General features: G+C 53.4%; 1 protein-coding gene across 2 annotated transcripts in view; it reads right to left on the reverse strand.

Moving 5' to 3' along the window:
* The window catches only part of serpinf1 (serpin peptidase inhibitor, clade F (alpha-2 antiplasmin, pigment epithelium derived factor), member 1), a 110,095-nt gene that overhangs the window by 28,765 nt on the left and 54,527 nt on the right, over window positions 1–26,803 (reverse strand). For both annotated transcript variants that reach the window (XM_072470009.1, XM_072470010.1), the window contains exons 3-5: window positions 14,480–14,696; window positions 10,817–10,969; window positions 6,567–6,770 (exon numbers count right to left, since the gene is read on the reverse strand). In XM_072470009.1, coding sequence (XP_072326110.1) covers window positions 6,567–6,770; window positions 10,817–10,969; window positions 14,480–14,696 — 574 coding nt within the window. The remainder of the gene's footprint in view (window positions 1–6,566; window positions 6,771–10,816; window positions 10,970–14,479; window positions 14,697–26,803) is intronic.

The raw sequence follows: 26,803 nt of genomic DNA on the forward strand, positions 1-26,803 counted from the left end.
TCAGCACCTTCAGTAACTGTCACCCAGTGAGAGTCAGCACCTTCACTAACTGTCCCCCAGTGAGAGTCAGCACCTTCAGGAACTGTGTGCCAGTGAGAGTCAGCACCTTCAGGAACTGTGTGCCAGTGAGAGTCAGCACCTTCAGGAACTGTGTGCCAGTGAGAGTCAGCACCTTCAGGAACTGTCTCCCAGTGAGAGTTAGCACCTTCAGGAACTGTGTCCCCAGTGAGAGTCAGCACCTTCACTAACTGTCCCCCAGTGAGAGTCAGCACCTTCAGGAACTGTGTCCCAGTGAGAGTCAGCACCTTCAGGAACTGTGTGCCAGTGAGAGTCAGCACCTTCAGGAACTGTGTCCAGGGAGAGTCAGCACCTTCAGGAACTGTGTCCCAGTGAGAGTCAGCACCTTCAGGAACTGTGTCCCAGTGAGAGTCAGCACCTTCAGGAACTGTGTGCCAGTGAGAGTCAGCACCTTCAGGAACTGTGTCCAGGGAGAGTCAGCACCTTCAGGAACTGTGTCCCAGTGAGAGTCAGCACCTTCAGGAACTGTCTCCCAGTGAGAGTTAGCACCTTCAGGAACTGTGTCCCCAGTGAGAGTCAGCACCTTCAGGAACTGTCTCCCAGTGAGAGTCAGCACCTTCAGGAACTGTGTCCCCAGTGAGAGTCAGCACCTTCAGGAACTGTCTCCCAGTGAGAGTTAGCACCTTCAGGAACTGTGTCCCCAGTGAGAGTCAGCACCTTCAGGAACTGTCTCCCAGTGAGAGTCAGCACCTTCAGGAACTGTGTCCCAGTGGGAGTCAGCACCTTCAGGAACTGTCTCCCAGTGAGAGTCAGCACCTTCAGGAACTGTGTCCCCAGTGAGAGTCAGCACCTTCAGTAACTGTCACCCAGTGAGAGTCAGCACCTTCACTAACTGTCCCCCAGTGAGAGTCAGCACCTTCAGGAACTGTGTGCCAGTGAGAGTCAGCACCTTCAGGAACTGTGTGCCAGTGAGAGTCAGCACCTTCAGGAACTGTGTGCCAGTGAGAGTCAGCACCTTCAGGAACTGTCTCCCAGTGAGAGTTAGCACCTTCAGGAACTGTGTCCCCAGTGAGAGTCAGCACCTTCACTAACTGTCCCCCAGTGAGAGTCAGCACCTTCAGGAACTGTGTCCCAGTGAGAGTCAGCACCTTCAGGAACTGTGTGCCAGTGAGAGTCAGCACCTTCAGGAACTGTGTCCAGGGAGAGTCAGCACCTTCAGGAACTGTGTCCCAGTGAGAGTCAGCACCTTCAGGAACTGTGTCCCAGTGAGAGTCAGCACCTTCAGGAACTGTGTGCCAGTGAGAGTCAGCACCTTCAGGAACTGTGTCCCAGTGAGAGTCAGCACCTTCAGGAACTGTCTCCCAGTGAGAGTTAGCACCTTCAGGAACTGTGTCCCCAGTGAGAGTCAGCACCTTCAGGAACTGTGTCCCCAGTGAGAGTCAGCACCTTCACTAACTGTCCCCCAGTGAGAGTCAGCACCTTCTGGAACTGTGTCCCAGTGAGAGTCAACACCTTCATGAACTGTGTCCCAGTGAGAGTCAAGACCTTCACGAACTGTGTCCCAGTGAGAGTCAGCACCTTCAGGAACTGTGTCCCAGTGAGAGTCAGCACCTTCAGGAACTGTGTCCCAGTGAGAGTCAGCACCTTCAGGAACTGTCTCCCAGTGAGAGTCAGCACCTTCAGGAACTGTCTCCCAGTGAGAGTCAGCACCTTCAGGAACTGTGTCCCAGTGAGAGTCAGCACCTTCAGGAACCGTGGCCCAGTGAGAGTCAGCACCTTCAGGAACTGTGTCCCCAGTGAGAGTCAGCACCTTCACTAACTGTCCCCCAGTGAGAGTCAGCACCTTCAGGAACTGTGTCCCAGTGGGAGTCAGCACCTTCAGGAACTGTCTCCCAGTGAGAGTCAGCACCTTCAGGAACTGTGTCCCCAGTGAGAGTCAGCACCTTCAGTAACTGTCACCCAGTGAGAGTCAGCACCTTCACTAACTGTCCCCCAGTGAGAGTCAGCACCTTCAGGAACTGTGTGCCAGTGAGAGTCAGCACCTTCAGGAACTGTGTGCCAGTGAGAGTCAGCACCTTCAGGAACTGTGTGCCAGTGAGAGTCAGCACCTTCAGGAACTGTCTCCCAGTGAGAGTTAGCACCTTCAGGAACTGTGTCCCCAGTGAGAGTCAGCACCTTCACTAACTGTCCCCCAGTGAGAGTCAGCACCTTCAGGAACTGTGTCCCAGTGAGAGTCAGCACCTTCAGGAACTGTGTGCCAGTGAGAGTCAGCACCTTCAGGAACTGTGTCCAGGGAGAGTCAGCACCTTCAGGAACTGTGTCCCAGTGAGAGTCAGCACCTTCAGGAACTGTGTCCCAGTGAGAGTCAGCACCTTCAGGAACTGTGTGCCAGTGAGAGTCAGCACCTTCAGGAACTGTGTCCAGGGAGAGTTAGCACCTTCAGGAACTGTGTCCCCAGTGAGAGTCAGCACCTTCAGGAACTGTCTCCCAGTGAGAGTCAGCACCTTCAGGAACTGTGTCCCCAGTGAGAGTCAGCACCTTCAGGAACTGTCTCCTAGTGAGAGTTAGCACCTTCAGGAACTGTGTCCCCAGTGAGAGTCAGCATCTTCAGGAACTGTCTCCCAGTGAGAGTCAGCACCTTCAGGAACTGTGTCCCAGTGGGAGTCAGCTCCTTCAGGAACTGTCTCCCAGTGAGAGTCAGCACCTTCAGGAACTGTGTCCCCAGTGAGAGTCAGCACCTTCAGTAACTGTCACCCAGTGAGAGTCAGCACCTTCACTAACTGTCCCCCAGTGAGAGTCAGCACCTTCAGGAACTGTGTGCCAGTGAGAGTCAGCACCTTCAGGAACTGTGTGCCAGTGAGAGTCAGCACCTTCAGGAACTGTGTGCCAGTGAGAGTCAGCACCTTCAGGAACTGTCTCCCAGTGAGAGTTAGCACCTTCAGGAACTGTGTCCCCAGTGAGAGTCAGCACCTTCACTAACTGTCCCCCAGTGAGAGTCAGCACCTTCAGGAACTGTGTCCCAGTGAGAGTCAGCACCTTCAGGAACTGTGTGCCAGTGAGAGTCAGCACCTTCAGGAACTGTGTCCAGGGAGAGTCAGCACCTTCAGGAACTGTGTCCCAGTGAGAGTCAGCACCTTCAGGAACTGTGTCCCAGTGAGAGTCAGCACCATCAGGAACTGTGTGCCAGTGAGAGTCAGCACCTTCAGGAACTGTGTCCCAGTGAGAGTCAGCACCTTCAGGAACTGTCTCCCAGTGAGAGTTAGCACCTTCAGGAACTGTGTCCCCAGTGAGAGTCAGCACCTTCAGGAACTGTGTCCCCAGTGAGAGTCAGCACCTTCACTAACTGTCCCCCAGTGAGAGTCAGCACCTTCTGGAACTGTGTCCCAGTGAGAGTCAACACCTTCATGAACTGTGTCCCAGTGAGAGTCAAGACCTTCACGAACTGTGTCCCAGTGAGAGTCAGCACCTTCAGGAACTGTGTCCCAGTGAGAGTCAGCACCTTCAGGAACTGTGTCCCAGTGAGAGTCAGCACCTTCAGGAACTGTCTCCCAGTGAGAGTCAGCACCTTCAGGAACTGTCTCCCAGTGAGAGTCAGCACCTTCAGGAACTGTGTCCCAGTGAGAGTCAGCACCTTCAGGAACCGTGGCCCAGTGAGAGTCAGCACCTTCAGGAACTGTGTCCCCAGTGAGAGTCAGCACCTTCACTAACTGTCCCCCAGTGAGAGTCAGCACCTTCAGGAACTGTGTCCCAGTGGGAGTCAGCACCTTCAGGAACTGTCTCCCAGTGAGAGTCAGCACCTTCAGGAACTGTGTCCCCAGTGAGAGTCAGCACCTTCAGTAACTGTCACCCAGTGAGAGTCAGCACCTTCACTAACTGTCCCCCAGTGAGAGTCAGCACCTTCAGGAACTGTGTGCCAGTGAGAGTCAGCACCTTCAGGAACTGTGTGCCAGTGAGAGTCAGCACCTTCAGGAACTGTGTGCCAGTGAGAGTCAGCACCTTCAGGAACTGTCTCCCAGTGAGAGTTAGCACCTTCAGGAACTGTGTCCCCAGTGAGAGTCAGCACCTTCACTAACTGTCCCCCAGTGAGAGTCAGCACCTTCAGGAACTGTGTCCCAGTGAGAGTCAGCACCTTCAGGAACTGTGTGCCAGTGAGAGTCAGCACCTTCAGGAACTGTGTCCAGGGAGAGTCAGCACCTTCAGGAACTGTGTCCCAGTGAGAGTCAGCACCTTCAGGAACTGTGTCCCAGTGAGAGTCAGCACCTTCAGGAACTGTGTGCCAGTGAGAGTCAGCACCTTCAGGAACTGTGTCCAGGGAGAGTTAGCACCTTCAGGAACTGTGTCCCCAGTGAGAGTCAGCACCTTCAGGAACTGTGTCCCCAGTGAGAGTCAGCACCTTCACTAACTGTCCCCCAGTGAGAGTCAGCACCTTCTGGAACTGTGTCCCAGTGAGAGTCAACACCTTCATGAACTGTGTCCCAGTGAGAGTCAAGACCTTCACGAACTGTGTCCCAGTGAGAGTCAGCACCTTCAGGAACTGTGTGCCAGTGAGAGTCAGCACCTTCAGGAACTGTGTCCAGGGAGAGTCAGCACCTTCAGGAACTGTGTCCCAGTGAGAGTCAGCACCTTCAGGAACTGTCTCCCAGTGAGAGTTAGCACCTTCAGGAACTGTGTCCCCAGTGAGAGTCAGCACCTTCAGGAACTGTGTCCCCAGTGAGAGTCAGCACCTTCACTAACTGTCCCCCAGTGAGAGTCAGCACCTTCTGGAACTGTGTCCCAGTGAGAGTCAACACCTTCATGAACTGTGTCCCAGTGAGAGTCAAGACCTTCACGAACTGTGTCCCAGTGAGAGTCAGCACCTTCAGGAACTGTGTCCCAGTGAGAGTCAGCACCTTCAGGAACTGTGTCCCAGTGAGAGTCAGCACCTTCAGGAACTGTCTCCCAGTGAGAGTCAGCACCTTCAGGAACTGTCTCCCAGTGAGAGTCAGCACCTTCAGGAACTGTGTCCCAGTGAGAGTCAGCACCTTCAGGAACCGTGGCCCAGTGAGAGTCAGCACCTTCAGGAACTGTGTCCCCAGTGAGAGTCAGCACCTTCTGGAACTGTGTCCCAGTGAGAGTCAACACCTTCATGAACTGTGTCCCAGTGAGAGTCAAGACCTTCACGAACTGTGTCCCAGTGAGAGTCAGCACCTTCAGGAACTGTGTCGCAGTGAGAGTCAGCACCTTCAGGAACCGTCCCCCAGTGAGAGTCAGCACCTTCACGAACTGTGTCCCAGTGAGAGTCAGCACCTTCAGGAACTGTGTCCCAGTGAGAGTCAGCACCTTCAGGAACTGTGTCCCAGTGAGTCAGCACCTTCAGGAACTGTCCCCCAGTGAGAGTCAGCACCTTCAGGAACTGTGTCCCAGTGAGAGTCAGCACCTTCAGGAACCGTGGCCCAGTGAGTCAGCACCTTCAGGAACTGTGTCCCAGTGAGTCAGCACCTTCAGGAACTGTCCCCCAGTGAGAGTCAGCACCTTCAGGAACTGTCTCCCAGTGAGAGTCAGCACCTTCAGGAACTGTGTCCCAGTGAGAGTCAGCACCTTCAGGAACCGTGGCCCAGTGAGAGTCAGCACCTTCAGGAACTGTGTCCCCAGTGAGAGTCAGCACCTTCTGGAACTGTGTCCCAGTGAGAGTCAACACCTTCATGAACTGTGTCCCAGTGAGAGTCAAGACCTTCACGAACTGTGTCCCAGTGAGAGTCAGCACCTTCAGGAACTGTGTCGCAGTGAGAGTCAGCACCTTCAGGAACCGTCCCCCAGTGAGAGTCAGCACCTTCAGGAACTGTCCCCCAGTGAGAGTCAGCACCTTCAGGAACTGTCTCCCAGTGAGAGTCAGCACCTTCAGGAAGTGTGTCCCAGTGAGAGTCAGCACCTTCAGGAACCGTGGCCCAGTGAGAGTCAGCACCTTCAGGAACTGTGTCCCCAGTGAGAGTCAGCACCTTCTGGAACTGTGTCCCAGTGAGAGTCAACACCTTCATGAACTGTGTCCCAGTGAGAGTCAAGACCTTCAGGAACTGTGTCCCAGTGAGAGTCAGCACCTTCAGGAACTGTGTCCCAGTGAGTCAGCACCTTCAGGAACTGTCCCCCAGTGAGAGTCAGCACCTTCAGGAACTGTGTCCCAGTGAGAGTCAGCACCTTCAGGAACCGTGGCCCAGTGAGAGTCAGCACCTTCAGGAACTGTATCCCAGTGAGAGTCAGCACCTTCAGGAACTGTATCCCAGTGAGAGTCAGCACCTTCAGGAACTGTCCCCCAGTGAGAGTCAGCACCTTCAGGAACTGTATCCCAGTGAGAGTCAGCACCTTCAGGAACTGTCTCCCAGTGAGAGTCAACACCTTCAGGAACTGTCACAAAAATGTCTTGATCCAATGGTTGAGGTGGTCTGAGCTGTGTTTTGGGGTCTGCAGGTTGCTCCAGTTAAATGACTTCAAGAACTCTCCATATCCTTCACCTGTCTGACTATTGCCAATCCTGGACTTTCCCGTTTAGCAGAATGGTAGAGGATTCACTTTACCTTTATATTGAGCTGCGCTGAGCAGCAGAATGCTGAGGTCCTGTGGCATTGAATTGATGACTTGGTTGATTTGGCCGCCGCTGCGAGACTTCGCCCACTGGTTAATATTCTGCAGATCCTGTTGCTCATTCCCAAAAACCGCCTTGGGCCTGGCCCCATAAAACGTGTCAACTTGCTTCAGAAAATTCGACCTCATTCTCAGCTCTGGGTGAGAATGGAAAGATGAAAGAGTATCAGAGCAACATCCAATATTCAGGACACTCAGTCCATGGAGCTGCCTCGATTCACACTCCGAACTGGAAGAATTAGTAACAGGAGGAGACCAGTCTGTCCATCGAGCCTGCATTCATTACTCGCATCGCTGATGTTGGGCTTCAACTGCATTTTCCCGCCCGCTCCCCATATCCCTTCATTCCCCGAGAGACTGAAATTCCCTCTGTCCCAGACTTAAACATATCCGATGGTGGGACATTCCCAACCCCTGGCAAAGAAAATTCCCAACATTCACAATTTTTCCTCATCTCAGTTCCACGTGATCAGCTCCATATCCTGAGTCAGGGTAACCCCCCCCCCCCCCCCCCGGCGCCCCCCTCTCCTCCCCGGCGCCCCCCTCTCCTCCCCACCCCCTCCCCCCGGCGCCCCCCTCTCCTCCCCGGCGCCCCCCTCTCCACCCCACCCCCTCCCGGCGCCCCCCTCTCCTCCCCGGCGCCCCCCCCTCCTCTCCCCCCCCCCCCCCCCAGTGCCCCCCTCTCCTCCCCGGCGCCCCCCTCTCCTCCAATCCCCTCACACCCCCGGCACCCCCCTCTCCTCCCCGGTGCCCCCCTCTCCTCCCCACCCCCACAACCCCCCGCCCCCCCCCCCCCCGGCGCCCCCCTCTCCTCCCCACCCCCCCCTCTCCTCCCCACCCCCCCACCCCCCGGTGCCCCCCTCTCCTCCCCGGCGCCCCCCTCTCCTCCCCCCCCCCCCCCCCCCGGCACCCCCCTCTCCTCCACACCCCCCCGGCACCCCCCTCTCCTCCCACCGCCCCCCTCTCCTCCCCATCCCCACCGCCCCCCTCTCCTCCCCATCCCCACACCCCCCCGGCAACCCCCTCTCCTCCCCGGTGCCCCCCTCTCCTCCCCCCCGCCCCCCCCCCCCCCCCGGCGCCCCCCTCTCCTCCCCGGCGCCCCCCTCTCCTCCCCGGCGGCGCCCCCCCCCCGGGGCCCCCCTCTCCTCCCCAGCGCCCCCCTCTCCTCCGCACCCCCCCCCCCCCCGGAGCCCCCCCCCTCCTCCCCAGCGCCCCCCCCCCCCCCGGCGCCCCCCTCTCCTCCCCGGCGCCCCCCTCTCCTCCCCACCCCCCCCGCCTCCCCGTGTTTAAGATTCCCTTTCCAGGGTAACAATCTGAGTGTCTGCCACTTTCAAATCCTTTCAGAATTTTGTAGCTCACTTCTCAATCTTCTGCATTGCACAAATATCGGCCCAATTTACTCTGGACCTCATCATAGGCTGACTACTCAGTCAGACCCGATAGGACCTGTAGACAGTGCTCACACTCATTATTCCTGCTGGAGACAGCGCTCACACTCATTATTCCTGCTAGAGACAGTGCTCACACATTATTCCTGCTGGAGACCGCGCTCACACTCATTGTTTCTGCTGGAGTCAGTGCTCACACTCATTATTCCTGCTGGCGACAGAGCTCACACTCATTGTCCCTGCTGGAGACAGTGCTCACGCTCACTCTTGCTGCTGGAGTCAGCGCTCACACTCATTGTCCCTGCTGGAGACAGCGCTCACACTCATTATTCCTGCTGGAGACAGCGCTCACACATTATTCCTGCTGGAGACAGCGCTCACACTCATTGTCCCTGCTGGAGACAGCGCTCACACATTATTCCTGCTGGAGACCGCGCTCACACTCATTGTTTCTGCTGGAGTCAGTGCTCACACTCATTATTCCTGCTGGCGACAGAGCTCACACTCATTGTCCCTGCTGGAGACAGCGTTCACACTCATTATTCCTGCTGGAGACAGTGCTCACACTCATTGTTCCTGCTGCAGACACGCTCACACTCATTATTCCTGCTGGAGACACGCTCACACTAATTTTTCCTGCTGGAGTCAGCGCTCACACTCATTGTTCCTGCTGGAGTCAGCGCTCACATTCATTGTTCCTGCTGCAGACACGCTCACACTCATTGTTCCTGCTGGAGACAGTGCTCACACTCACTCTTGCTGCTGGAGACAGTGCTCACACTCATTATTCCTGCTGGAGACAGCGCTCACACTCATTATTCCTGCTGGAGACATGCTCACACATTATTCCTGCTGGAGACAGCGCTCACACTCATTGTCCCTGCTGGAGACAGCGCTCACACATTATTCCTGCTGGAGACCGCGCTCACACTCATTGTTTCTGCTGGAGTCAGTGCTCACACTCATTATTCCTGCTGGCGACAGAGCTCACACTCATTGTCCCTGCTGGAGTCAGCGCTCACACTCATTGTCCCTGCTGGAGACAGCGTTCACACTCATTATTCCTGCTGGAGACAGTGCTCACACTCATTGTTCCTGCTGCAGACACGCTCACACTCATTATTCCTGCTGGAGACACGCTCACACTAATTTTTCCTGCTGGAGTCAGCGCTCACACTCATTGTTCCTGCTGGAGTCAGCGCTCACATTCATTGTTCCTGCTGCAGACACGCTCACACTCATTGTTCCTGCTGGAGACAGTGCTCACACTCACTCTTGCTGCTGGAGACAGTGCTCACACTCATTATTCCTGCTGGAGACAGCGCTCACACTCATTATTCCTGCTGGAGACACGCTCACACATTATTCCTGCTGGAGACAGCGCTCACACTCATTGTCCCTGCTGGAGACAGCGCTCACACATTATTCCTGCTGGAGACCGCGCTCACACTCATTGTTTCTGCTGGAGTCAGTGCTCACACTCATTATTCCTGCTGGCGACAGAGCTCACACTCATTGTCCCTGCTGGAGTCAGCGCTCACACTCATTGTCCCTGCTGGAGACAGCGTTCACACTCATTATTCCTGCTGGAGACAGTGCACACACTCATTGTTCCTGCTGCAGACACGCTCACACTCATTATTCCTGCTGGAGACACGCTCACACTAATTTTTCGTGCTGGAGTCAGCGCTCACACTCATTGTTCCTGCTGGAGTCAGTGCTCACACTCACTCTTGCTGCTGGAGACAGTGCTCACACTCATTATTCCTGCTGGAGACAGTGCTCACACTCATTATTCCTGCTGGAGACAGTGCTCACACTCATTATTCCTGCTGCAGACACGCTCACACTCATGATTCCTGCTGGAGACACGCTCACACTAATTTTTCCTGCTGGAGTCAGCGCTCACACTCATTGTTCCTGCTGGAGTCAGCGCTCACATTCATTGTTCCTGCTGCAGACACGCTCACACTCATTGTTCCTGCTGGAGACAGTGCTCACACTCACTCTTGCTGCTGGAGACAGTGCTCACACTCATTATTCCTGCTGGAGACAGTGCTCACACTCATTATTCCTGCTAGAGACAGCGCTCACACTCATTATTCCTGCTAGAGACAGCGCTCATACTCATTTTTCCTGCTGGAGACAGCGCTCACACTGATTCCTGCTGGTGTGACTCACTGTTCTCCAAGGGACAGGAGGCACGAGATGACCGGACTCCATTCCTCACAGAGAATCTCACTGCAACTTTCACACTGCAATCTGGGCTCTGGGTTCAAAGATAGGTGATGTCACAGAGTGCCTGACCCCACACACACAAACACACACACACACACACGCACAAACATACACTCACACACACGCATACACGCACAAACATTCATTCACAACACAAACACACACAGACACAAACACATACAAAAATGGGAAAATCTCTGCCATGTAGACAGAGGCCATTTGGTCCTTCAAAGCTGCATCGATCCTCCAAAAGAGCACCTTGGCCCACTCCCCCACCCTCCCTCCGTAGCCCTGCGTCTTGATCATGACCAATCCACCTAACCTGCACATCTTTGGACTGTGGGAGGAAACCGGAGCACCCGGAGGAAACCCACGCACACACGGGGAGGATGTGCAGACGCCAGACAGCTGGAATTGACTCGGGTCCCTGGCGCTGTGAGGCAGCAGTGCTAACCACTGTCTCGACACAGTTCCAGACACACAGTCTAACACAGGCCACGTACTGACAGATCGCTTCAACTCTCATTGTCACAAATTAAGACACAGTCATTTCTTACTCTTTGTGTAAAGTCGTGAAATTGTTTTGAAGCTTTTGGGCAGAGCTGTGATTTCAGTCAGCAGTTCCTTGTACACACTGTGAACATTCAGGTCCTTCACTAAATCATAGTTCAGAACTCCATGCAAAATCTGCTCATTCCTGGATACAGTTCCTGAAAGAGGGAATGAAAAAGACTTCAGTATAACAATGGACTCATATCAACATTGCTATCTCGCCTCGAAAAATCATTCCTTACAAGTGAGAGTCAGTGTGTGTGGGACCCGTACCCCAGTGAGGGTCAGTGTGTGTGGGACCCGTACACCAGTGAGAGTCAGTGTGTGTGGGACCCGTACCCCAGTGAGAGTCAGTGTGTGTGGGACCCGTACCCCAGTGAGAGTCAGTGTGTGTGGGACCCGTACCCCAGTGAGAGTCAGTGTGTGTGGGATCCGTACCCCAGTGAGAGTCAGTGTGTGTGGCACCCGTACCCCAGTGAGAGTCAATGTGTGTGGAACCCGTACCCCAGTGAGAGTCCGTGTGTGTGTGGGACCCGTACCCCAGTGAGAGTCAGTGCGTGTGGGACCCGTACCCCAGTGAGAGTCAGTGTGAGTGGGACCCGTACCCCAGTGAGTGCCAGTGTGTGTGGGACCCGTACCCCAGTGAGAGTCAGTGTGTGTGGGACCCGTACCCCAGGGAGAGTCAGTGTGTGTGGCACCCGTACCCCAGTGAGAGTCAGTGTGTGTGGGACCCGTACCCCAGTGAGAGTCAGTGTGTGTGGGACCCGTACCCCAGTGAGGGTCAGTGTGTGTGGGACCCGTACCCCAGTGAGGGTCAGTGTGTGTGGGACCCGTACCCCAGTGAGAGTCAGTGTGTGTGGGACCCATACCCCAGTGAGAGTCAGTATGTGTGGGGCCCGTACCCCAGTGAGAGTCAGTGTGTGTGGGACCCGTATCCCAGTGAGAGTCAGTGTGTGTGGGACCCGTACCCCAGTGAGAGTCAGTGTGTGGGACCCGTACCCCAGTGAGAGTCAGTGTGTGTGGGACCCATACCCCAGTGAGAGTCAGTGTGTGTGGGACCCGTACCCCAGTGAGAGTCAGTGTGTGAGACCCATACCCCAGTGAGAGTCAGTGTGTGTGGGACCCTTACCCCAGTGAGAGTCAGTGTGTGTGGGACCCGTACCCCAGTGAGAGTCAGTGTGTGTGGGACCCGCACCCCAGTGAGAGTCAGTGTGTGTGGGACCCGTACCCCAGTGAGAGTCAGTGTGTGGGATCCGTACCCCAGTGAGAGTCAGTGTGTGGGACCCGTACCCCTGGGAGAGTCAGTGTGTGTGGGATCCGTACCCCAGTGAGAGTCAGTGTGTGTGGGACCCGTACCCCAGTGAGAGTCAGTGTGTGGGACCCGTACCCCTGGGAGAGTCAGTGTGTGTGGGATCCGTACCCCAGTGAGAGTCAGTGTGTGTGGGACCCGTACCCCAGTGAGAGTCAGTGAGTGTGGGTCCCGTACCCCAGTGAGAGTCAGTGTGTGTGGGACCCGTACCCCAGTGAGAGTCAGTGTGTGTGGGACCAGTACCCCAGTGAGAGTCAGTGTGTGTGGGACCCGTACCCCAGTGAGAGTCAGTGAGTGTGGGTCCCGTACCCCAGTGAGAGTCAGTGTGTGTGGGACCCGTACCCCAGTGAGAGTCAGTGTGTCTGGGACCCGTACCCCAGAGAGAGTCAGTGTGTGTGGGACCCGTACCCCAGTGAGAGTCAGTGTGTGTGGGACCGGTACCCCAGTGAGAGTCAGTGTGTGTGGGACCCGTACCCCAGTGAGAGTCAGTGTGTGTGGGATCCGTACCCCAGTGAGAGTCAGTGTGTGTGGGACCCGTACCCCAGTGAGAGTCAGTGTGTGTGGGACCAGTACCCCAGTGAGAGTCAGTGTGTGTGGGACCCGTACCCCAGTGAGAGTCAGTGAGTGTGGGTCCCGTACCCCAGTGAGAGTCAGTGTGTGTGGGACCCGTACCCCAGTGAGAGTCAGTGTGTGTGGGACCCGTACCCCAGTGAGAGTCAGTGTGTCTGGGACCCGTACCCCAGTGAGAGTCAGTGTGTCTGGGACCCGTACCCCAGTGAGAGTCAGTGTGTGTGGGACCCGTACCCCAGTGAGAGTCAGTGTGTGTGGGACCTGTACCCCAGTGAGAGTCAGTGTGTGTGGGACCTGTACCCCAGTGAGAGTCAGTGTGTGTGGGACCTGTACCACAGTGAGAGTCAGTGTGTGTGGGACCCGTACCCCAGTGAGAGTCAGTGTGTGTGGGACCCGTACCCCAGTGAGAGTCAGTGTGTGTGGCATCCGTACCCCAGTGAGAGTCAGTGTGTGTGGGACCCGTACCCCAGTGAGAGTCAGTGTGTGTGGGATCCGTACCCCAGTGAGAGTCAGTGTGTGTGGCACCCGTACCCCAGTGAGAGTCAATGTGTGTGGAACCCGTACCCCAGTGAGAGTCCGTGTGTGTGTGGGACCCGTACCCCAGTGAGAGTCAGTGCGTGTGGGACCCGTACCCCAGTGAGAGTCAGTGTGAGTGGGACCCGTACCCCAGTGAGTGCCAGTGTGTGTGGGACCCGTACCCCAGTGAGAGTCAGTGTGTGTGGGACCCGTACCCCAGGGAGAGTCAGTGTGTGTGGCACCCGTACCCCAGTGAGAGTCAGTGTGTGTGGGACCCGTACCCCAGTGAGAGTCAGTGTGTGTGGGACCCGTACCCCAGTGAGGGTCAGTGTGTGTGGGACCCGTACCCCAGTGAGAGTCAGTGTGTGTGGGACCCATACCCCAGTGAGAGTCAGTGTGTGTGGGGCCCGTACCCCAGTGAGAGTCAGTGTGTGTGGGACCCGTATCCCAGTGAGAGTCAGTGTGTGTGGGACCCGTACCCCAGTGAGAGTCAGTGTGTGGGACCCGTACCCCAGTGAGTGTCAGTGTGTGTGGGACCCATACTCCAGTGAGAGTCAGTGTGTGTGGGACCCGTACCCCAGTGAGAGTCAGTGTGTGGGACCCATACCCCAGTGAGAGTCAGTGTGTGTGGGACCCTTACCCCAGTGAGAGTCAGTGTGTGTGGGACCCGTACCCCAGTGAGAGTCAGTGTGTGTGGGACCCGTACCCCAGTGAGAGTCAGTGTGTGTGGGACCCGTACCCCAGTGAGAGTCAGTGTGTGGGATCCGTACCCCAGTGAGAGTCAGTGTGTGTGGGACCCGTACCCCAGTGAGAGTCAGTGTGTGGGACCCGTACCCCTGTGAGAGTCAGTGTGTGTGGGACCCGTACCCCAGTGAGAGTCAGTGTGTGTGGGGCCCGTATCCCAGTGAGAGTCAGTGTGTGTGGGACCCGTACCCCAGTGAGAGTCAGTGTGTGTGGGACCCGTACCCCAGTGAGAGTCAGTGTGTGTGGGGCCCGTATCCCAGTGAGAGTCAGTGTGTGTGGGAGCCATACCCCAGTGAGAGTCAGTGTGTGTGGGGCCCGTATCCCAGTGAGAGTCAGTGTGTGTGGGACCCGTACCCCAGTGAGAGTCAGTGTGTGTGGGACCCGTACCCCAGTGAGAGTCAGTGTGTGTGGGACCCGTACCCCAGTGAGAGTCAGTGTGTGTGGGACCCGTACCCCAGAGGGCAATGGAGTATAATTTGTTCATTATTGACTATGCCATTTGGAAAGAGTGGATTGGTATCTTTCTCACCGAGAGATAGGGCTGACAGAGTTGTAGCTACACTCAGGGGAGACAAGTAGACATTGGCGTCGGGGTTGCTGCTTGCGACCTGCCGGTAAAGGTTGTAACCGAAGTCAGAAAGGGAGTATGCCAATCTCTGCACTGCTGTACCCTGGATCTCCTCCTCCTCCTCCTCCTCCTGGTGGTCAACTGATTCCAGCAACGAGGTCCCATCGTCCACAGGGTTCTAGAAATATTCAATACAATTGTCATTTTGTCAAATGTAAGCTCAGCATTTAACTCCTGGTAAATGTCACGTTATTGTTATGGGCCAGGGTTCAGAGAACCCCAAAGTGTATCATGGAGTTCCCCTGACCCACAACGGTGTTTTTGATAAGTGTATTCTGTTGGGTTTTTGAACAAAGTATATTTACCGTTATGTACACAGAATAAGATATATATATGTATATATATAAAAGAGAAGGGCACACACAAACATACCAAAAACAAAGTAACAATAAAATAGAAATTAAAAAATAAAATAAAATAACTGGTAAGGTATTGGGCACCAGCTCAACAGCAGCAACTCTGTACAATTGGCAATATTATTTATAATGGGGGGGGGGGGGGGGCAGATATACATTTGGGTGTCGGAGAAACAATTACAGGGGGCAATACGCGAATGGGTCTGGTGCTGGTGTTGTCACTTGCTTCTCCCGGACGGGTTTCGCTGCCGCTGCCGTCTCGCGCTCACCTCCGCTTCAGCCGTTCGGCCCATCTTTCGCCTGGATTCTCCTTGCTCTCTGCTCCTGTAGATGCCAAGTTTGTTATCGTTTCCCGTGCCCTCCTTCCGGCTGTCATTCCCCTGCCTCCCCCCCCACCTCTCTGGTTCTCCTCTATTGTTCCCCCCCTCTCCCCCTTCTGCCCCCTCCCCCCTTCCTGTGGTTCACCTTTCTTTCCTCTCAGGTTTAGCTGTTCCCGGAACAACTGCGTGAATGGCTCCCACGTTCTGTGGAAGCTGTCGTCTGACCCTCGGACGGCGAATTTGATTTTCTCCATTTGGAGAGATTCCGAGAGGTCGGCCAGCCAGTCCGCAGCTTTGGGTGGTGCTGCTGACCGCCAGCCAGTCTGCAGCTTCGGGTGGTGCTGCTGACCGCCAGCCAGTCTGCAGCTTTGGGTGGTGCTGACCGCCAGCCAGTCTGCAGCTTTGGGTGGTGCTGCTGACCGCCAGCCAGTCTGCAGCTTTGGGTGGTGCTGACCGCCAGCCAGTCTGCAGCTTTGGGTGCTGCTGCTGACCGCCAGCCAGTCTGCAGCTTTGGGTGGTGCTGCTGACCGCCAGCCAGTCTGCAGCTTTGGGTGCTGCTGACCGCCAGCCAGTCCGCAGCTTTGGGCGGTGCTGACCGCCAGCCAGTCTGCAGCTTTGGGTGGTGCTGACCGCCAGCCAGTCTGCAGCTTTGGGTGGTGCTGACCGCCAGCCAGTCTGCAGCTTTGGGTGCTGCTGACCGCCAGCCAGTCTGCAGCTTTGGGTGGTGCTGACCGCCAGCCAGTCCGCAGCTTTGGGTGGTGCTGCTGACCGCCAGCCAGTCCGCAGCTTTGGGTGGTGCTGACCGCCAGCCAGTCCGCAGCTTTGGGTGGTGCTGACCGCCAGCCAGTCCGCAGCTTTGGGTGCTGCTGACCGCCAGCCAGTCTGCAGCTTTGGGTGGTGCTGACCGCCAGCCAGTCTGCAGCTTTGGGTGCTGCTGACCGCCAGCCAGTCTGCAGCTTTGGGGGGTGCTGCTGACCGCCAGCCAGTCTGCAGCTTTGGGTGGTGCTGACCGCCAGCCAGTCTGCAGCTTTGGGTGGTGCTGCTGACCGCCAGCCAGTCCGCAGCTTTGGGTGGTGCTGCTGACCGCCAGCCAGTCTGCAGCTTTGGGTGGTGCTGCTGACCGCCAGCCAGTCTGCAGCTTTGGGTGGTGCTGCTGACCGCCAGCCAGTCTGCAGCTTTGGGGGGTGCTGCTGACCGCCAGCCAGTCTGCAGCTTTGGGTGCTGCTGACCGCCAGCCAGTCTGCAGCTTTGGGTGGTGCTGCTGACCGCCAGCCAGTCCGCAGCTTTGGGTGGTGCTGACCGCCAGCCAGTCCGCAGCTTTGGGTGGTGCTGACCGCCAGCCAGTCTGCAGCTTTGGGGGGTGCTGCTGACCGGCAGCCAGTCTGCAGCTTTGGGTGGTGCTGACCGCCAGCCAGTCTGCAGCTTTGGGTGGTGCTGCTGACCGCCAGCCAGTCCGCAGCTTTGGGTGGTGCTGACCGCCAGCCAGTCTGCAGCTTTGGGTGGTGCTGACCGCCAGCCAGTCTGCAGCTTTGGGTGCTGCTGACCGCCAGCCAGTCTGCAGCTTTGGGTGCTGCTGACCGCCAGCCAGTCCGCAGCTTTGGGTGGTGCTGACCGCCAGCCAGTCTGCAGCTTTGGGTGCTGCTGACCGCCAGCCAGTCCGCAGCTTTGGGTGCTGCTGACCGCCAGCCAGTCTGCAGCTTTGGGTGCTGCTGACCGCCAGCCAGTCTGCAGCTTTGGGTGGTGCTGACCGCCAGCCAGTCCGCAGCTTTGGGTGGTGCTGACCGCCAGCCAGTCTGCAGCTTTGGGTGGTGCTGACCGCCAGCCAGTCTGCAGCTTTGGGTGCTGCTGACCGCCAGCCAGTCCGCAGCTTTGGGTGCTGCTGACCGCCAGCCAGTCTGCAGCTTTGGGTGCTGCTGACCGCCAGCCAGTCTGCAGCTTTGGGTGGTGCTGCTGACCGCCAGCCAGTCTGCAGCTTTGGGTGGTGCTGACCGCCAGCCAGTCCGCAGCTTTGGGTGCTGCTGACCGCCAGCCAGTCCGCAGCTTTGGGTGGTGCTGCTGACCGCCAGCCAGTCTGCAGCTTTGGGTGGTGCTGACCGCCAGCCAGTCCGCAGCTTTGGGTGCTGCTGACCGCCAGCCAGTCTGCAGCTTTGGGTGGTGCTGCTGACCGCCAGCCAGTCTGCAGCTTTGGGTGGTGCTGCTGACCGCCAGCCAGTCTGCAGCTTTGGGGGGGGGGGGGGCTGCTGACCGCCAGCCGAACAGGATTCTGTGGCGGGCGATCAGGGAGGCAAAGGCAAGGGCCCCACAAACTTTAATAGATTGTGGTTATGGGGAGCCCAATTTTCAGGTGGGATGCAACAGAGATCTAAAGTATTTTAAAAACAAAACAATGTTTATTCGATGAATTCAGTTAACACTTTATAAACACACAGTAAACATCTTCTCAACTACCAACACCAATACTTTCCCAAATACAATATTCTTTTTTTTAAAAAAATGTTTTTATTCTCCATTTTCACATTTTCCTTCAAAATTTACACCCCTCCCACAGACAGTAAACGGTAACAAATACAAAATCAATCCCCTTAACAATACCAACGGTCCCATCCTCCCACCACCCCAAACAACGGCCCACCTGTCAATATATGCATCCAATAAAACAAACCCTCCCACGGTGGCAACAAAAAGGAGAAAAAGAAAAAGGAGTCCGGGACCGCCCATGGTCACCATTGACCTATAGAGTCCACCCCCAACCCCCCCTACACTGAACGCCATCCAACCTCTGAACCTCTTAAACCGGCCAGCGTGGAGGCCCCCGCCCGGGTCCCTTTCCCCCTTGCCCGGCCCTAGGGAAAGCCCAGAGATCCCTTTTAGCACACAAACCCCGCATATCCATCTACACCCCAAAGAGCCCTCATTTTGAGTGAAAGTCCCATCACTTCCCTTGTCCAAATATGTACCACCTTGGCTCCTTTAATCTCTACACCCGCGCGCAGTGATACAAAAAAGAAGAAAATACAGTCATGAGGTTACATCGGCACATGGCCATTCCTCAATTTGTCAGTTCTGCCACAGTCCTTCTGCTTTCGGAAACTCCTCCGCTGCTTCCGCCGTTCCAAAATAAAAGTCCCTGAGCTTGTAAGTCACCCTCAGCTTCGCTGGATATACAATGCCACACTGCACCTTGCTAATGTACAGTGCCCTCTTCACCCGGTTGAAGGCAGCCCGCCTCCTCGCCAGCTCCACTGTAAAGTCCTGGTATACACGTATACCTGCTCCAGCCCACTGCACCACCCGCTTCTGCTTGGCCCAGCTCAGGACCTTCTCCTTCACACTGTACCTACGGAAGCACAGAGTCACTGCCCTTGGCGGCTCACTCGCCTTTGGTACAGGCCTCCACGACCGATGAGCCCGATCCAGTTCATATCGGGAGGGGTCCTCCCCCTCCCCCAGTAGTTTTGCCAACATCGCAGCAAAATACTCAGTCGGCTTCGGTCCTTCAACTCCTTCGGGCAGCCCCACAATCCTCAAATTCTGTCGCCTGGATCTGTTTTCCAGGTCCTCCATTTTTCCTCGCAGATCCTTGTTAATTCCGCATCTCCTTCCCTATCGAGGCAAGTTGATCACCGTGCTGCAATAATGTCTCCTTCACTTCCTTCAGCGCCTCCCCTTGTTCTCGCACCGCCTCCACTGCGCTCGCCACCTCCGTCCTCACCGGGGAAACCGCCTCCTCCACCAGCGCACTCAAAACCTCCCTCATCTCCTTCCTCACCGTCTCCATGTATCTTGCAAACTGCCTTTCGAATTCCGCAGCCATCACCTTAGTTATTTCTTCAGCCGTGAGCAATGCGGCCTCCCCTGGTGCTCCAGCCTCCATTTTCCTTGGTGACCCCGCGGTGACCTTTCCACTCACCGACGGACCTTCAGCTGTTTTCTTTACGGACGTTTTCTTGCTCACCCTCGACATTTTTCTTCACTGTGCCACCTCTGTGCCTTCTTCCTGCTTTTGCCGCCTCCGTGGACCCTGGGACCGGGCTTAAAGCCCCGAAAATGCCGTTCCCGAACGGGAGCCCTCCATTGTGCGGCCGCCTCCCGCCCGCCATCACCGGAAGTCCCCAAATACAATATTCCATAGGTAACCCTTAGTAACTTTCCTAACAACATCCATAAGCCCAAAACACTTCTTAACAAAGACAGCAGGTTTAAATTCTCTACAGAAACAGGTATTACTTTGAAATCAGCAATGAGCTGAAGACATTCTTTAGCTTGTAGAGAGAAAGATCATTCCACACATCTGCTTGGGTCACATGCAGCTCTCCAACTGAAAGCAAAACTAAACACAGCCAAAAACAGCTTTCAGCACAAAACAAAAGTAAAAAGCAAAGCAGAGCCCAGCTCCACCCACACACTGACATCACTGCAGCTATTTGAGAAACACCCTTAAAGGTACATCCACCTGACATTATACCCAGGAATGAATCAAATCGAGGGCTTCAGATAGTTTGACAGAAAAAAACTCTCATCTCTGTCTTAATTGTGCGACTTCTCATTTTTAAACAGTGACCCCCCCCAGTTCCAGATTCTCCACAAGAGGAACATCCTCTCCACATCGATCCTATTGAGACCTCGTGGAATTTCATACCAACTCTTACTCTTCAAACTCTGACAATTTGGTTTCCGCCCAGGGCCACTCAGCTCCTGACCTCATTCCAGCCTTGGTTCAAACATGGACAAAAGAGCTGAATGCCAGAGTGAGGTGAGAGTGACTGCCCTTGAACATAGAACATAGAATATAGAACACTACAGCGCAGTACAGGCCCTTCGGCCCTCGATGTTGCGCCGACCTGTGAAACCACTCTAAAGCCCATCTACACTATTCCCTTATTGTCCATATGTCTATCCAATGACCATTTGAATGCCCTTAGTGTTGGCGAGTCCACTACTGTTGCAGGCAGGGCATTCCACGCCCTTACTACTCTCTGAGTAAAGAACCTACCTCTGACATCTGTCTTATATCTATCTCCCCTCAATTTAAAGCTATGTCCCCTCGTGCTAGACATCCTATCTAATCCTCTGATCATCTTGTATGCCTCAATTAAGTCACCTCTTATCCTTCTTCTCTCTAACGAAAACAGCGTCAAGTCCCTCAGCCTTCCCTCATAAGATTTTCCCTCCATACCAGGCAACATTCTGGTAAATCTCCTCTGCACCCTTTCCAATGCTTCCACATCCTTCCTATAATGCGGCGACCAGAATTGCACGCAATACTCCAAATGCGGCCGCACCAGAGTTTTGTACAGCTGCAACATGACCTCATGGCTCCGAAACTCAATCCCTCTACCAATAAAAGCTTGACATCAAGGCAACATTTGACCGAGTCTGGCATCAAGGAGCCCCAGCTAAACTGGAGTCAGTGGGAATCAGGTGAAATCTCTCCGCTGGTTGGAGTCACACTTGGCACAAAGGAAGATTGTTGTGGTGGTTGGAGGTCAATCATCTCAGCTCCAGGACATCACTGCAGGAGTTCCTCAGGGTAGTGTCCTTGGCCCAACCATCTTCAGCTGCTTCATCAATGACCTCCCTTCCATCAGAAGGTCAGAAGTGGGGATGTTTACGGATAACTGAACAATGTTCAGCACCATTCGCGACTCCTCAGATAGTGAAGCAGTCCCTGTCCAAATGCAGCAAGACCTGGACAATATCCAGGCTCGGGGCTGACAAGTGGCAACTTACATTCGTGCCACACAAGTGCCAGGCAATGACCATCTCTGACAAGAGAGGATCTAACCACCGTCAATGCCATTACCATCGCTGAATCTCCCATATTCAACATCCTGGGGGTTACCATTGATCAGAAACTGAACTGGACCCAGCCATATAAATACTGTAGCTACCAGAGCAGGTCAAAGGCTGGAAACCTGCAGCGAGTAACTCACCTCCTGACCCCCCCAAAGCCTGTCCACCATCTACAAGGCACAAGTCAGGAGTGTGATGGAATGCTCTCCACTTGCCTGGGTGAGTGCAGCTCCAACAACACTCAAGAAGCTCAACACCATCCAGGACAAAGCAGCCCCGCTTGATTGCTCCCCTTCCACAAACATTCACTCCCTCCTCCACCGACGCACAGTGGCAGCCGTGTGTACCATCTACAAGATGCGCTGCAGGAACTCACCGAGGCTCCTTAGGCAGCACCTTCCAAACCCACAACCACTACCATCTAGAAGGACAAGAGCACAAGAAATAAAAGCAGGAGTTGGTCCCCTGGCCTTTCACGCCTGCCCCCCCCCATTCAATGTGATCCTGGCTGATCCATGCCGACCTCACCCCCTGCTCTGGGCCATTTCCCCATAACCTCTATTCCTCCAGCTATCAAATATTTATCCACCTCGAATTTAAATATTTCTAATGATCCAGCCTACACCTCCCTCCGGGCAGAGAATTCCAGAGATTCACCACCCTCTGCGAGAATAAAGGTCTCCGCACCTCAAGCTTTAAATGACTGTCCCTTTATCTTGTAGCTATGTCCCCTTGTTCGAGACTCTCCCATGGGTGAAAATACCTCACCATCTACCTTGTCAATCTGGGAAGGGCAAGGCAGCAGATACCTGGGAACCCCGCCACCTGGAGGTTCCCCTCCAAGTCACTCACTATCCTGACTTAGAAATATATCACCGTTCCTTCGCTGTTGCCTCCCTAACAGCACAGTGGGTGTACCTACACCACATGGACTGCAGCGGTTCAAGAAGGCAGCTCACCACCTTCTGAAGAGCAGTTGGGGATGGGCAATAAATGCTGGGCCTAACCAGCGAGGCCCACATCCTGTAAATTAATGATTAAAAAGATACAAGTCTCGCCTGTCTAACTGCTCCTCTTAAAACAATCCTCCCGATCCATGTGTTAGTCTAGCAAATCTTCTCTGAACTGCTTCCAATGCATTTACACCCTTACTTAAATAAGGAGACCAATACTGTCCACAATACTCCAGACATAGCCTCACCAATGCCATGTACAACTGAAGCATAACCTCACTCATTTTGCATTTAATTCCATTCACAATGATTAATTCTATCTGTAATAAAATCAGAAAATGTTGGAAATACTCAGCAGATGTGGCAGCATCTGAGAAACAGAGTTAATCTTTCACATCTGTGTGACTTGTTCAGAACCATTCTTCAGAGAACATTCTGCCTGTATTAGCTTTCCTAATTACTTGCTGCACCTGTATACCAACCGTTTGCAATTTATGCACTAGGACACCCGGATCCCTCTGTATCTCAGAGCCCGGCAATCTCTCATCATTTAGATAATAAGCTTCTTTTTTATTATTCTGCCAAAATGGACAATTTCACGTTTTCTCAGCTCCTGGATGATGTGGCTCCAACAACACCCAAGAACGGACACAATCCAGGTCAAAGCAGACTGCTTGATTGGCACCTTATCCACAAACATTCACTCCACCATGGATAAGCAGTGGGCAACATCTAAGATGTGCTTCAAGGCACCTGAGACGGACACCTTTCAAATCCACAGCCTTTACCATATAGAAGGACAAGAGATAGATACCTGGGAACCCCACCACCTGAAGGTTCCCCTCCAATTCACTCACCACACTGACTTGGAAATTTCCGTCACTGTCGCTGGGGCAACATCCTGGAACTCCCTCCCCAACAGCACAGGGGGTGTACCTACACCTCCTGGACTGCAGCGGTTCAAGAAAGCAGATCACCACCATCTTCTGGAGGGCAGTTGGGGATGGGCAATAAATGCGGGTCTGGCCAGCGAGGCCCACATCCCGGGAATGAATATAAAAAAAATTGAATAACAGATAGTCAGGATTGAGTTGCAGGCTGGAATCTAATCGAGGGGTTCAGGGTGCTTTATATATAGAATAACAGATACCCGGGAGTGTGTTACAGACTGGAATCTAATCGAGGGGTTCAGGGTGGTTTATATATAGAATAACAGATACCCGGGAGTGTGTTACAGACTGGAATCTAATCGAGGGGTTCGGGCTGGTTTATATATAGAATAACAGATACCCGGGAGCGAGTTACAGACTGGAATCTAATCGAGGGGTTCAGGGTGGTTTATATACAGAATAACAGATACCCGGGAGTGAGTTACAGACTGGAATCTAATCGAGGGGTTCGGGCTGGTTTATATATAGAATAACAGATACCCGGGAGTGAGTTACAGACTGGAATCTAATCGAGGGGTTCAGGGTGGTTTATATACAGAATAACAGATACCCGGGAGTGAGTTACAGACTGGAATCTAATAGAGGGGTTTGGGGTGGTTTATATATAGAATAACAGATACCCGGGAGTGAGTTACAGACTGGAATCTAATCGAGGGGTTCGGGGTGGTTTATATATAGAATAACAGATACCCGGGAGTGAGTTACAGACTGGAATCTAATCGAGGGGTTTGGGGTGGTTTATATATAGAATAACAGATACCCGGGAGTGAGTTACAGACTGCAATCTAATCGAGGGGTTTGGGGTGGTTTATATATAGAATAATAGATACCCGGGAGTGAGTTGCAGGCTGGAATCTAATTGACGGGTTCAGGGTGGTTTATATATAGAAATATCCGTGAGTGAGGTATAGGCTGGAATCTCTTTAAGGGTTTCGGAATGTTGAGATATAGAATAACAGATACTCGGGAGTGAAATACAGACTGGAATCTAATCGAGGGGTTTGGGGTGGTTTATATAGAGAATAACAGATACCCGGGAGTGAGTTACAGACTGGAATCTAATCGAGGGGTTCAGGGTGGTTTATATATAGAATAACAGATACCCGGGAGTGAGTTACAGACTGGAATCTAATCGAGGGGTTCAGGGTGGTTTATATATAGAATAACAGATACCCGGGAGTGAGTTACAGACTGGAATCTAATCGAGGAGTTCGGGGTGGTTTATATATAGTATAACAGATACCCGGGAGTGAGTTATAGACTGGAATCTAATCGAGGGGTTCGGGGTGGTTTATATATAGAATAACAGATACCCGGGAGTGAGTTACAGACTGGAATCTAATCAAGGAGTTCGGGGTGGTTTATATGTAGAATAACAGATACCCGGGAGTGAGTTACAGACTGCAATCTAATCGAGGGGTTCGGGGTGGTTTATATATAGAATAACAGATACCCGGGAGTGAGTTACAGACTGGAATCTAATCGAGGGTTTCGGGGTGGTTTATATATAGAATAACAGATACCTGGGAGTGAGTTACAGACTGGAATCTAATTGAGGGGTTCGGGGTGCTTTATATGTAGAATAACAGATACCCGGGAGTGAGTTACAGCCTGGAATCTAATCGACGGGGGTGGGATGGTGTGGGCAGCACGGTAGCACAGTGGTTAGCACTGTTGGTTCACAGCTCCAGGGTCCCAGGTTCGATTCCCGGCTTGGGTCACTGTGGGGAATCTGCACGTCCTCCCCGTGTCTGCGTGGGTTTCCTCCGGGTGCTCCGGTTTCCTCCCACAAGTCCCGAAAGATGTGCTGTTGGGTGAATTGGACATTCTGAATTCTCCCTCTGTGTAACCGAACAGGTGCCAGAATGTGGTGACTAGGGTCTTTTCACAGTAACTTCATTGCAGCGTTAATGTGAGCCTACTTGTGTCAATAATAAAGATTATTTTACTTTTACTTTATCTAGAATAACAGATTCCCAGGAGTGAGTTACAGACTGCAATCTAATCGAGTGGTTCGGGGTGATTTATATATAGAATAACAGATACCCGGGAGTGAGTTACAGATTGGAATCTAATTGAGGGGTTCAGGGTGATTTATATATAGAATAACAGATACCCGGGAGTGAGTTACAGACTGGAATCTAATCGAGGGGTTTGGGGTGGTTTATATATAGAATAACAGATACCCGGGAGTGAGTTATAGACTGGAATCTAATCGAGGGGTTCGGGGTGGTTTATATATAGAATAACAGATACCCGGGAGTGAGTTACAGACTGGAATCTAATCGCGGGGTTCGGGGTGGTTTATATATAGAATAACAGATACCCGGGAGTGAGTTACAGACTGGAATCTAATCGAGGGGTTTGGGGTGGTTTATATATAGAATAACAGATACCCGGGAGTGAGTTACAGACTGGAATCTAATCGAGGGGTTCGGGGTGGTTTATATATAGAATAACAGATACCCGGGAGTGAGTTACAGACTGGAATCTAATCGAGGGGTTCAGGGTGGTTTATATACAGAATAACAGATACCCGGGAGTGAGTTACAGACTGGAATATAATCGAGCGGTTCGGGGTGGTTTATATATAGAGTAACAGATACCCGGGAGTGAGTTACAGACTTGAATCTAATCGAGGGGTTCGAGGTGGTTTATATATAGAATAACAGATACCCGGGAGTGAGTTACAGACTGGAATCTAATCGAGGGGTTCGGGGTGGTTTATATATAGAATAACAGATACCTGGGAGTGAGTTACAGACTGGAATCTAATCGAGTTGTGCGGGGTGGTTTATATATAGAATAACAGATACCCGGGAGTGAGTTACAGACTGGAATCTAATCGAGGGGTTCAGGGTGGTTCTGATATAGAATAACAGAGACCCGGGAATGAGTTACAGACTGGAATCTAATCGAGGGATTCGGGGTGGTTTATATATAGAATAACAGATACCCGGGAGTGAATTACAGACTGGAATCCATTAGAGGGGTTCGGGGTGGTTTATATATAGAATAACAGATACCCGGGAGTGAGTTACAGACTGGAATCCAATTGAGGGGTGCGGGGTGGTTTATATATAGAATAACAGGTACCCGGGAGTGAGTTACAGACTGGAATCGAATCGAGGGGTTCAGGGTGGTTCTGATATAGAATAACAGAGACCCGGGAGTGAGTTACAGACTTGAATCTAATCGAGGGATTCGGGGTGGTTTATATATAGAATAACAGATACCCGGGAGTGAGTTACAGACTGGAATCCATTCGAGGGGTTCGGGGTGGTTTATATATAGAATAACAGATACCCGGGAGTGAGTTACAGACTGGAATCCAATTGAGGGGTGCGGGGTGGTTTATATATAGAGTAACAGATACCCGGGAGTGAGTTACAGACTTGAATCTAATCGAGGGGTTCGAGGTGGTTTATATATAGAATAACAGATACCCGGGAGTGAGTTACAGACTGGAATCTAATCAAGGGGTTCGGGGTGGTTTATATATAGAATAACAGATACCTGGGAGTGAGTTACAGACTGGAATCTAATCGAGTTGTGCGGGGTGGTTTATATATAGAATAACAGATACCCGGGAGTGAGTTACAGACTGGAATCTAATCGAGGGGTTCAGGGTGGTTCTGATATAGAATAACAGAGACCCGGGAGTGAGTTACAGACTGGAATCTAATCGAGGGATTCGGGGTGGTTTATATATAGAATAACAGATACCCGGGAGTGAGTTACAGACTGGAATCCATTAGAGGGGTTCGGGGTGGTTTATATATAGAATAACAGATACCCGGGAGTGAGTTACAGACTGGAATCTAATCAAAGGGTTCAGGGTGGTTTATATATA

Source organism: Scyliorhinus torazame, chromosome 12 (genome assembly GCF_047496885.1).
Source record: "Scyliorhinus torazame isolate Kashiwa2021f chromosome 12, sScyTor2.1, whole genome shotgun sequence".
NCBI lineage: Eukaryota > Metazoa > Chordata > Chondrichthyes > Carcharhiniformes > Scyliorhinidae > Scyliorhinus > Scyliorhinus torazame.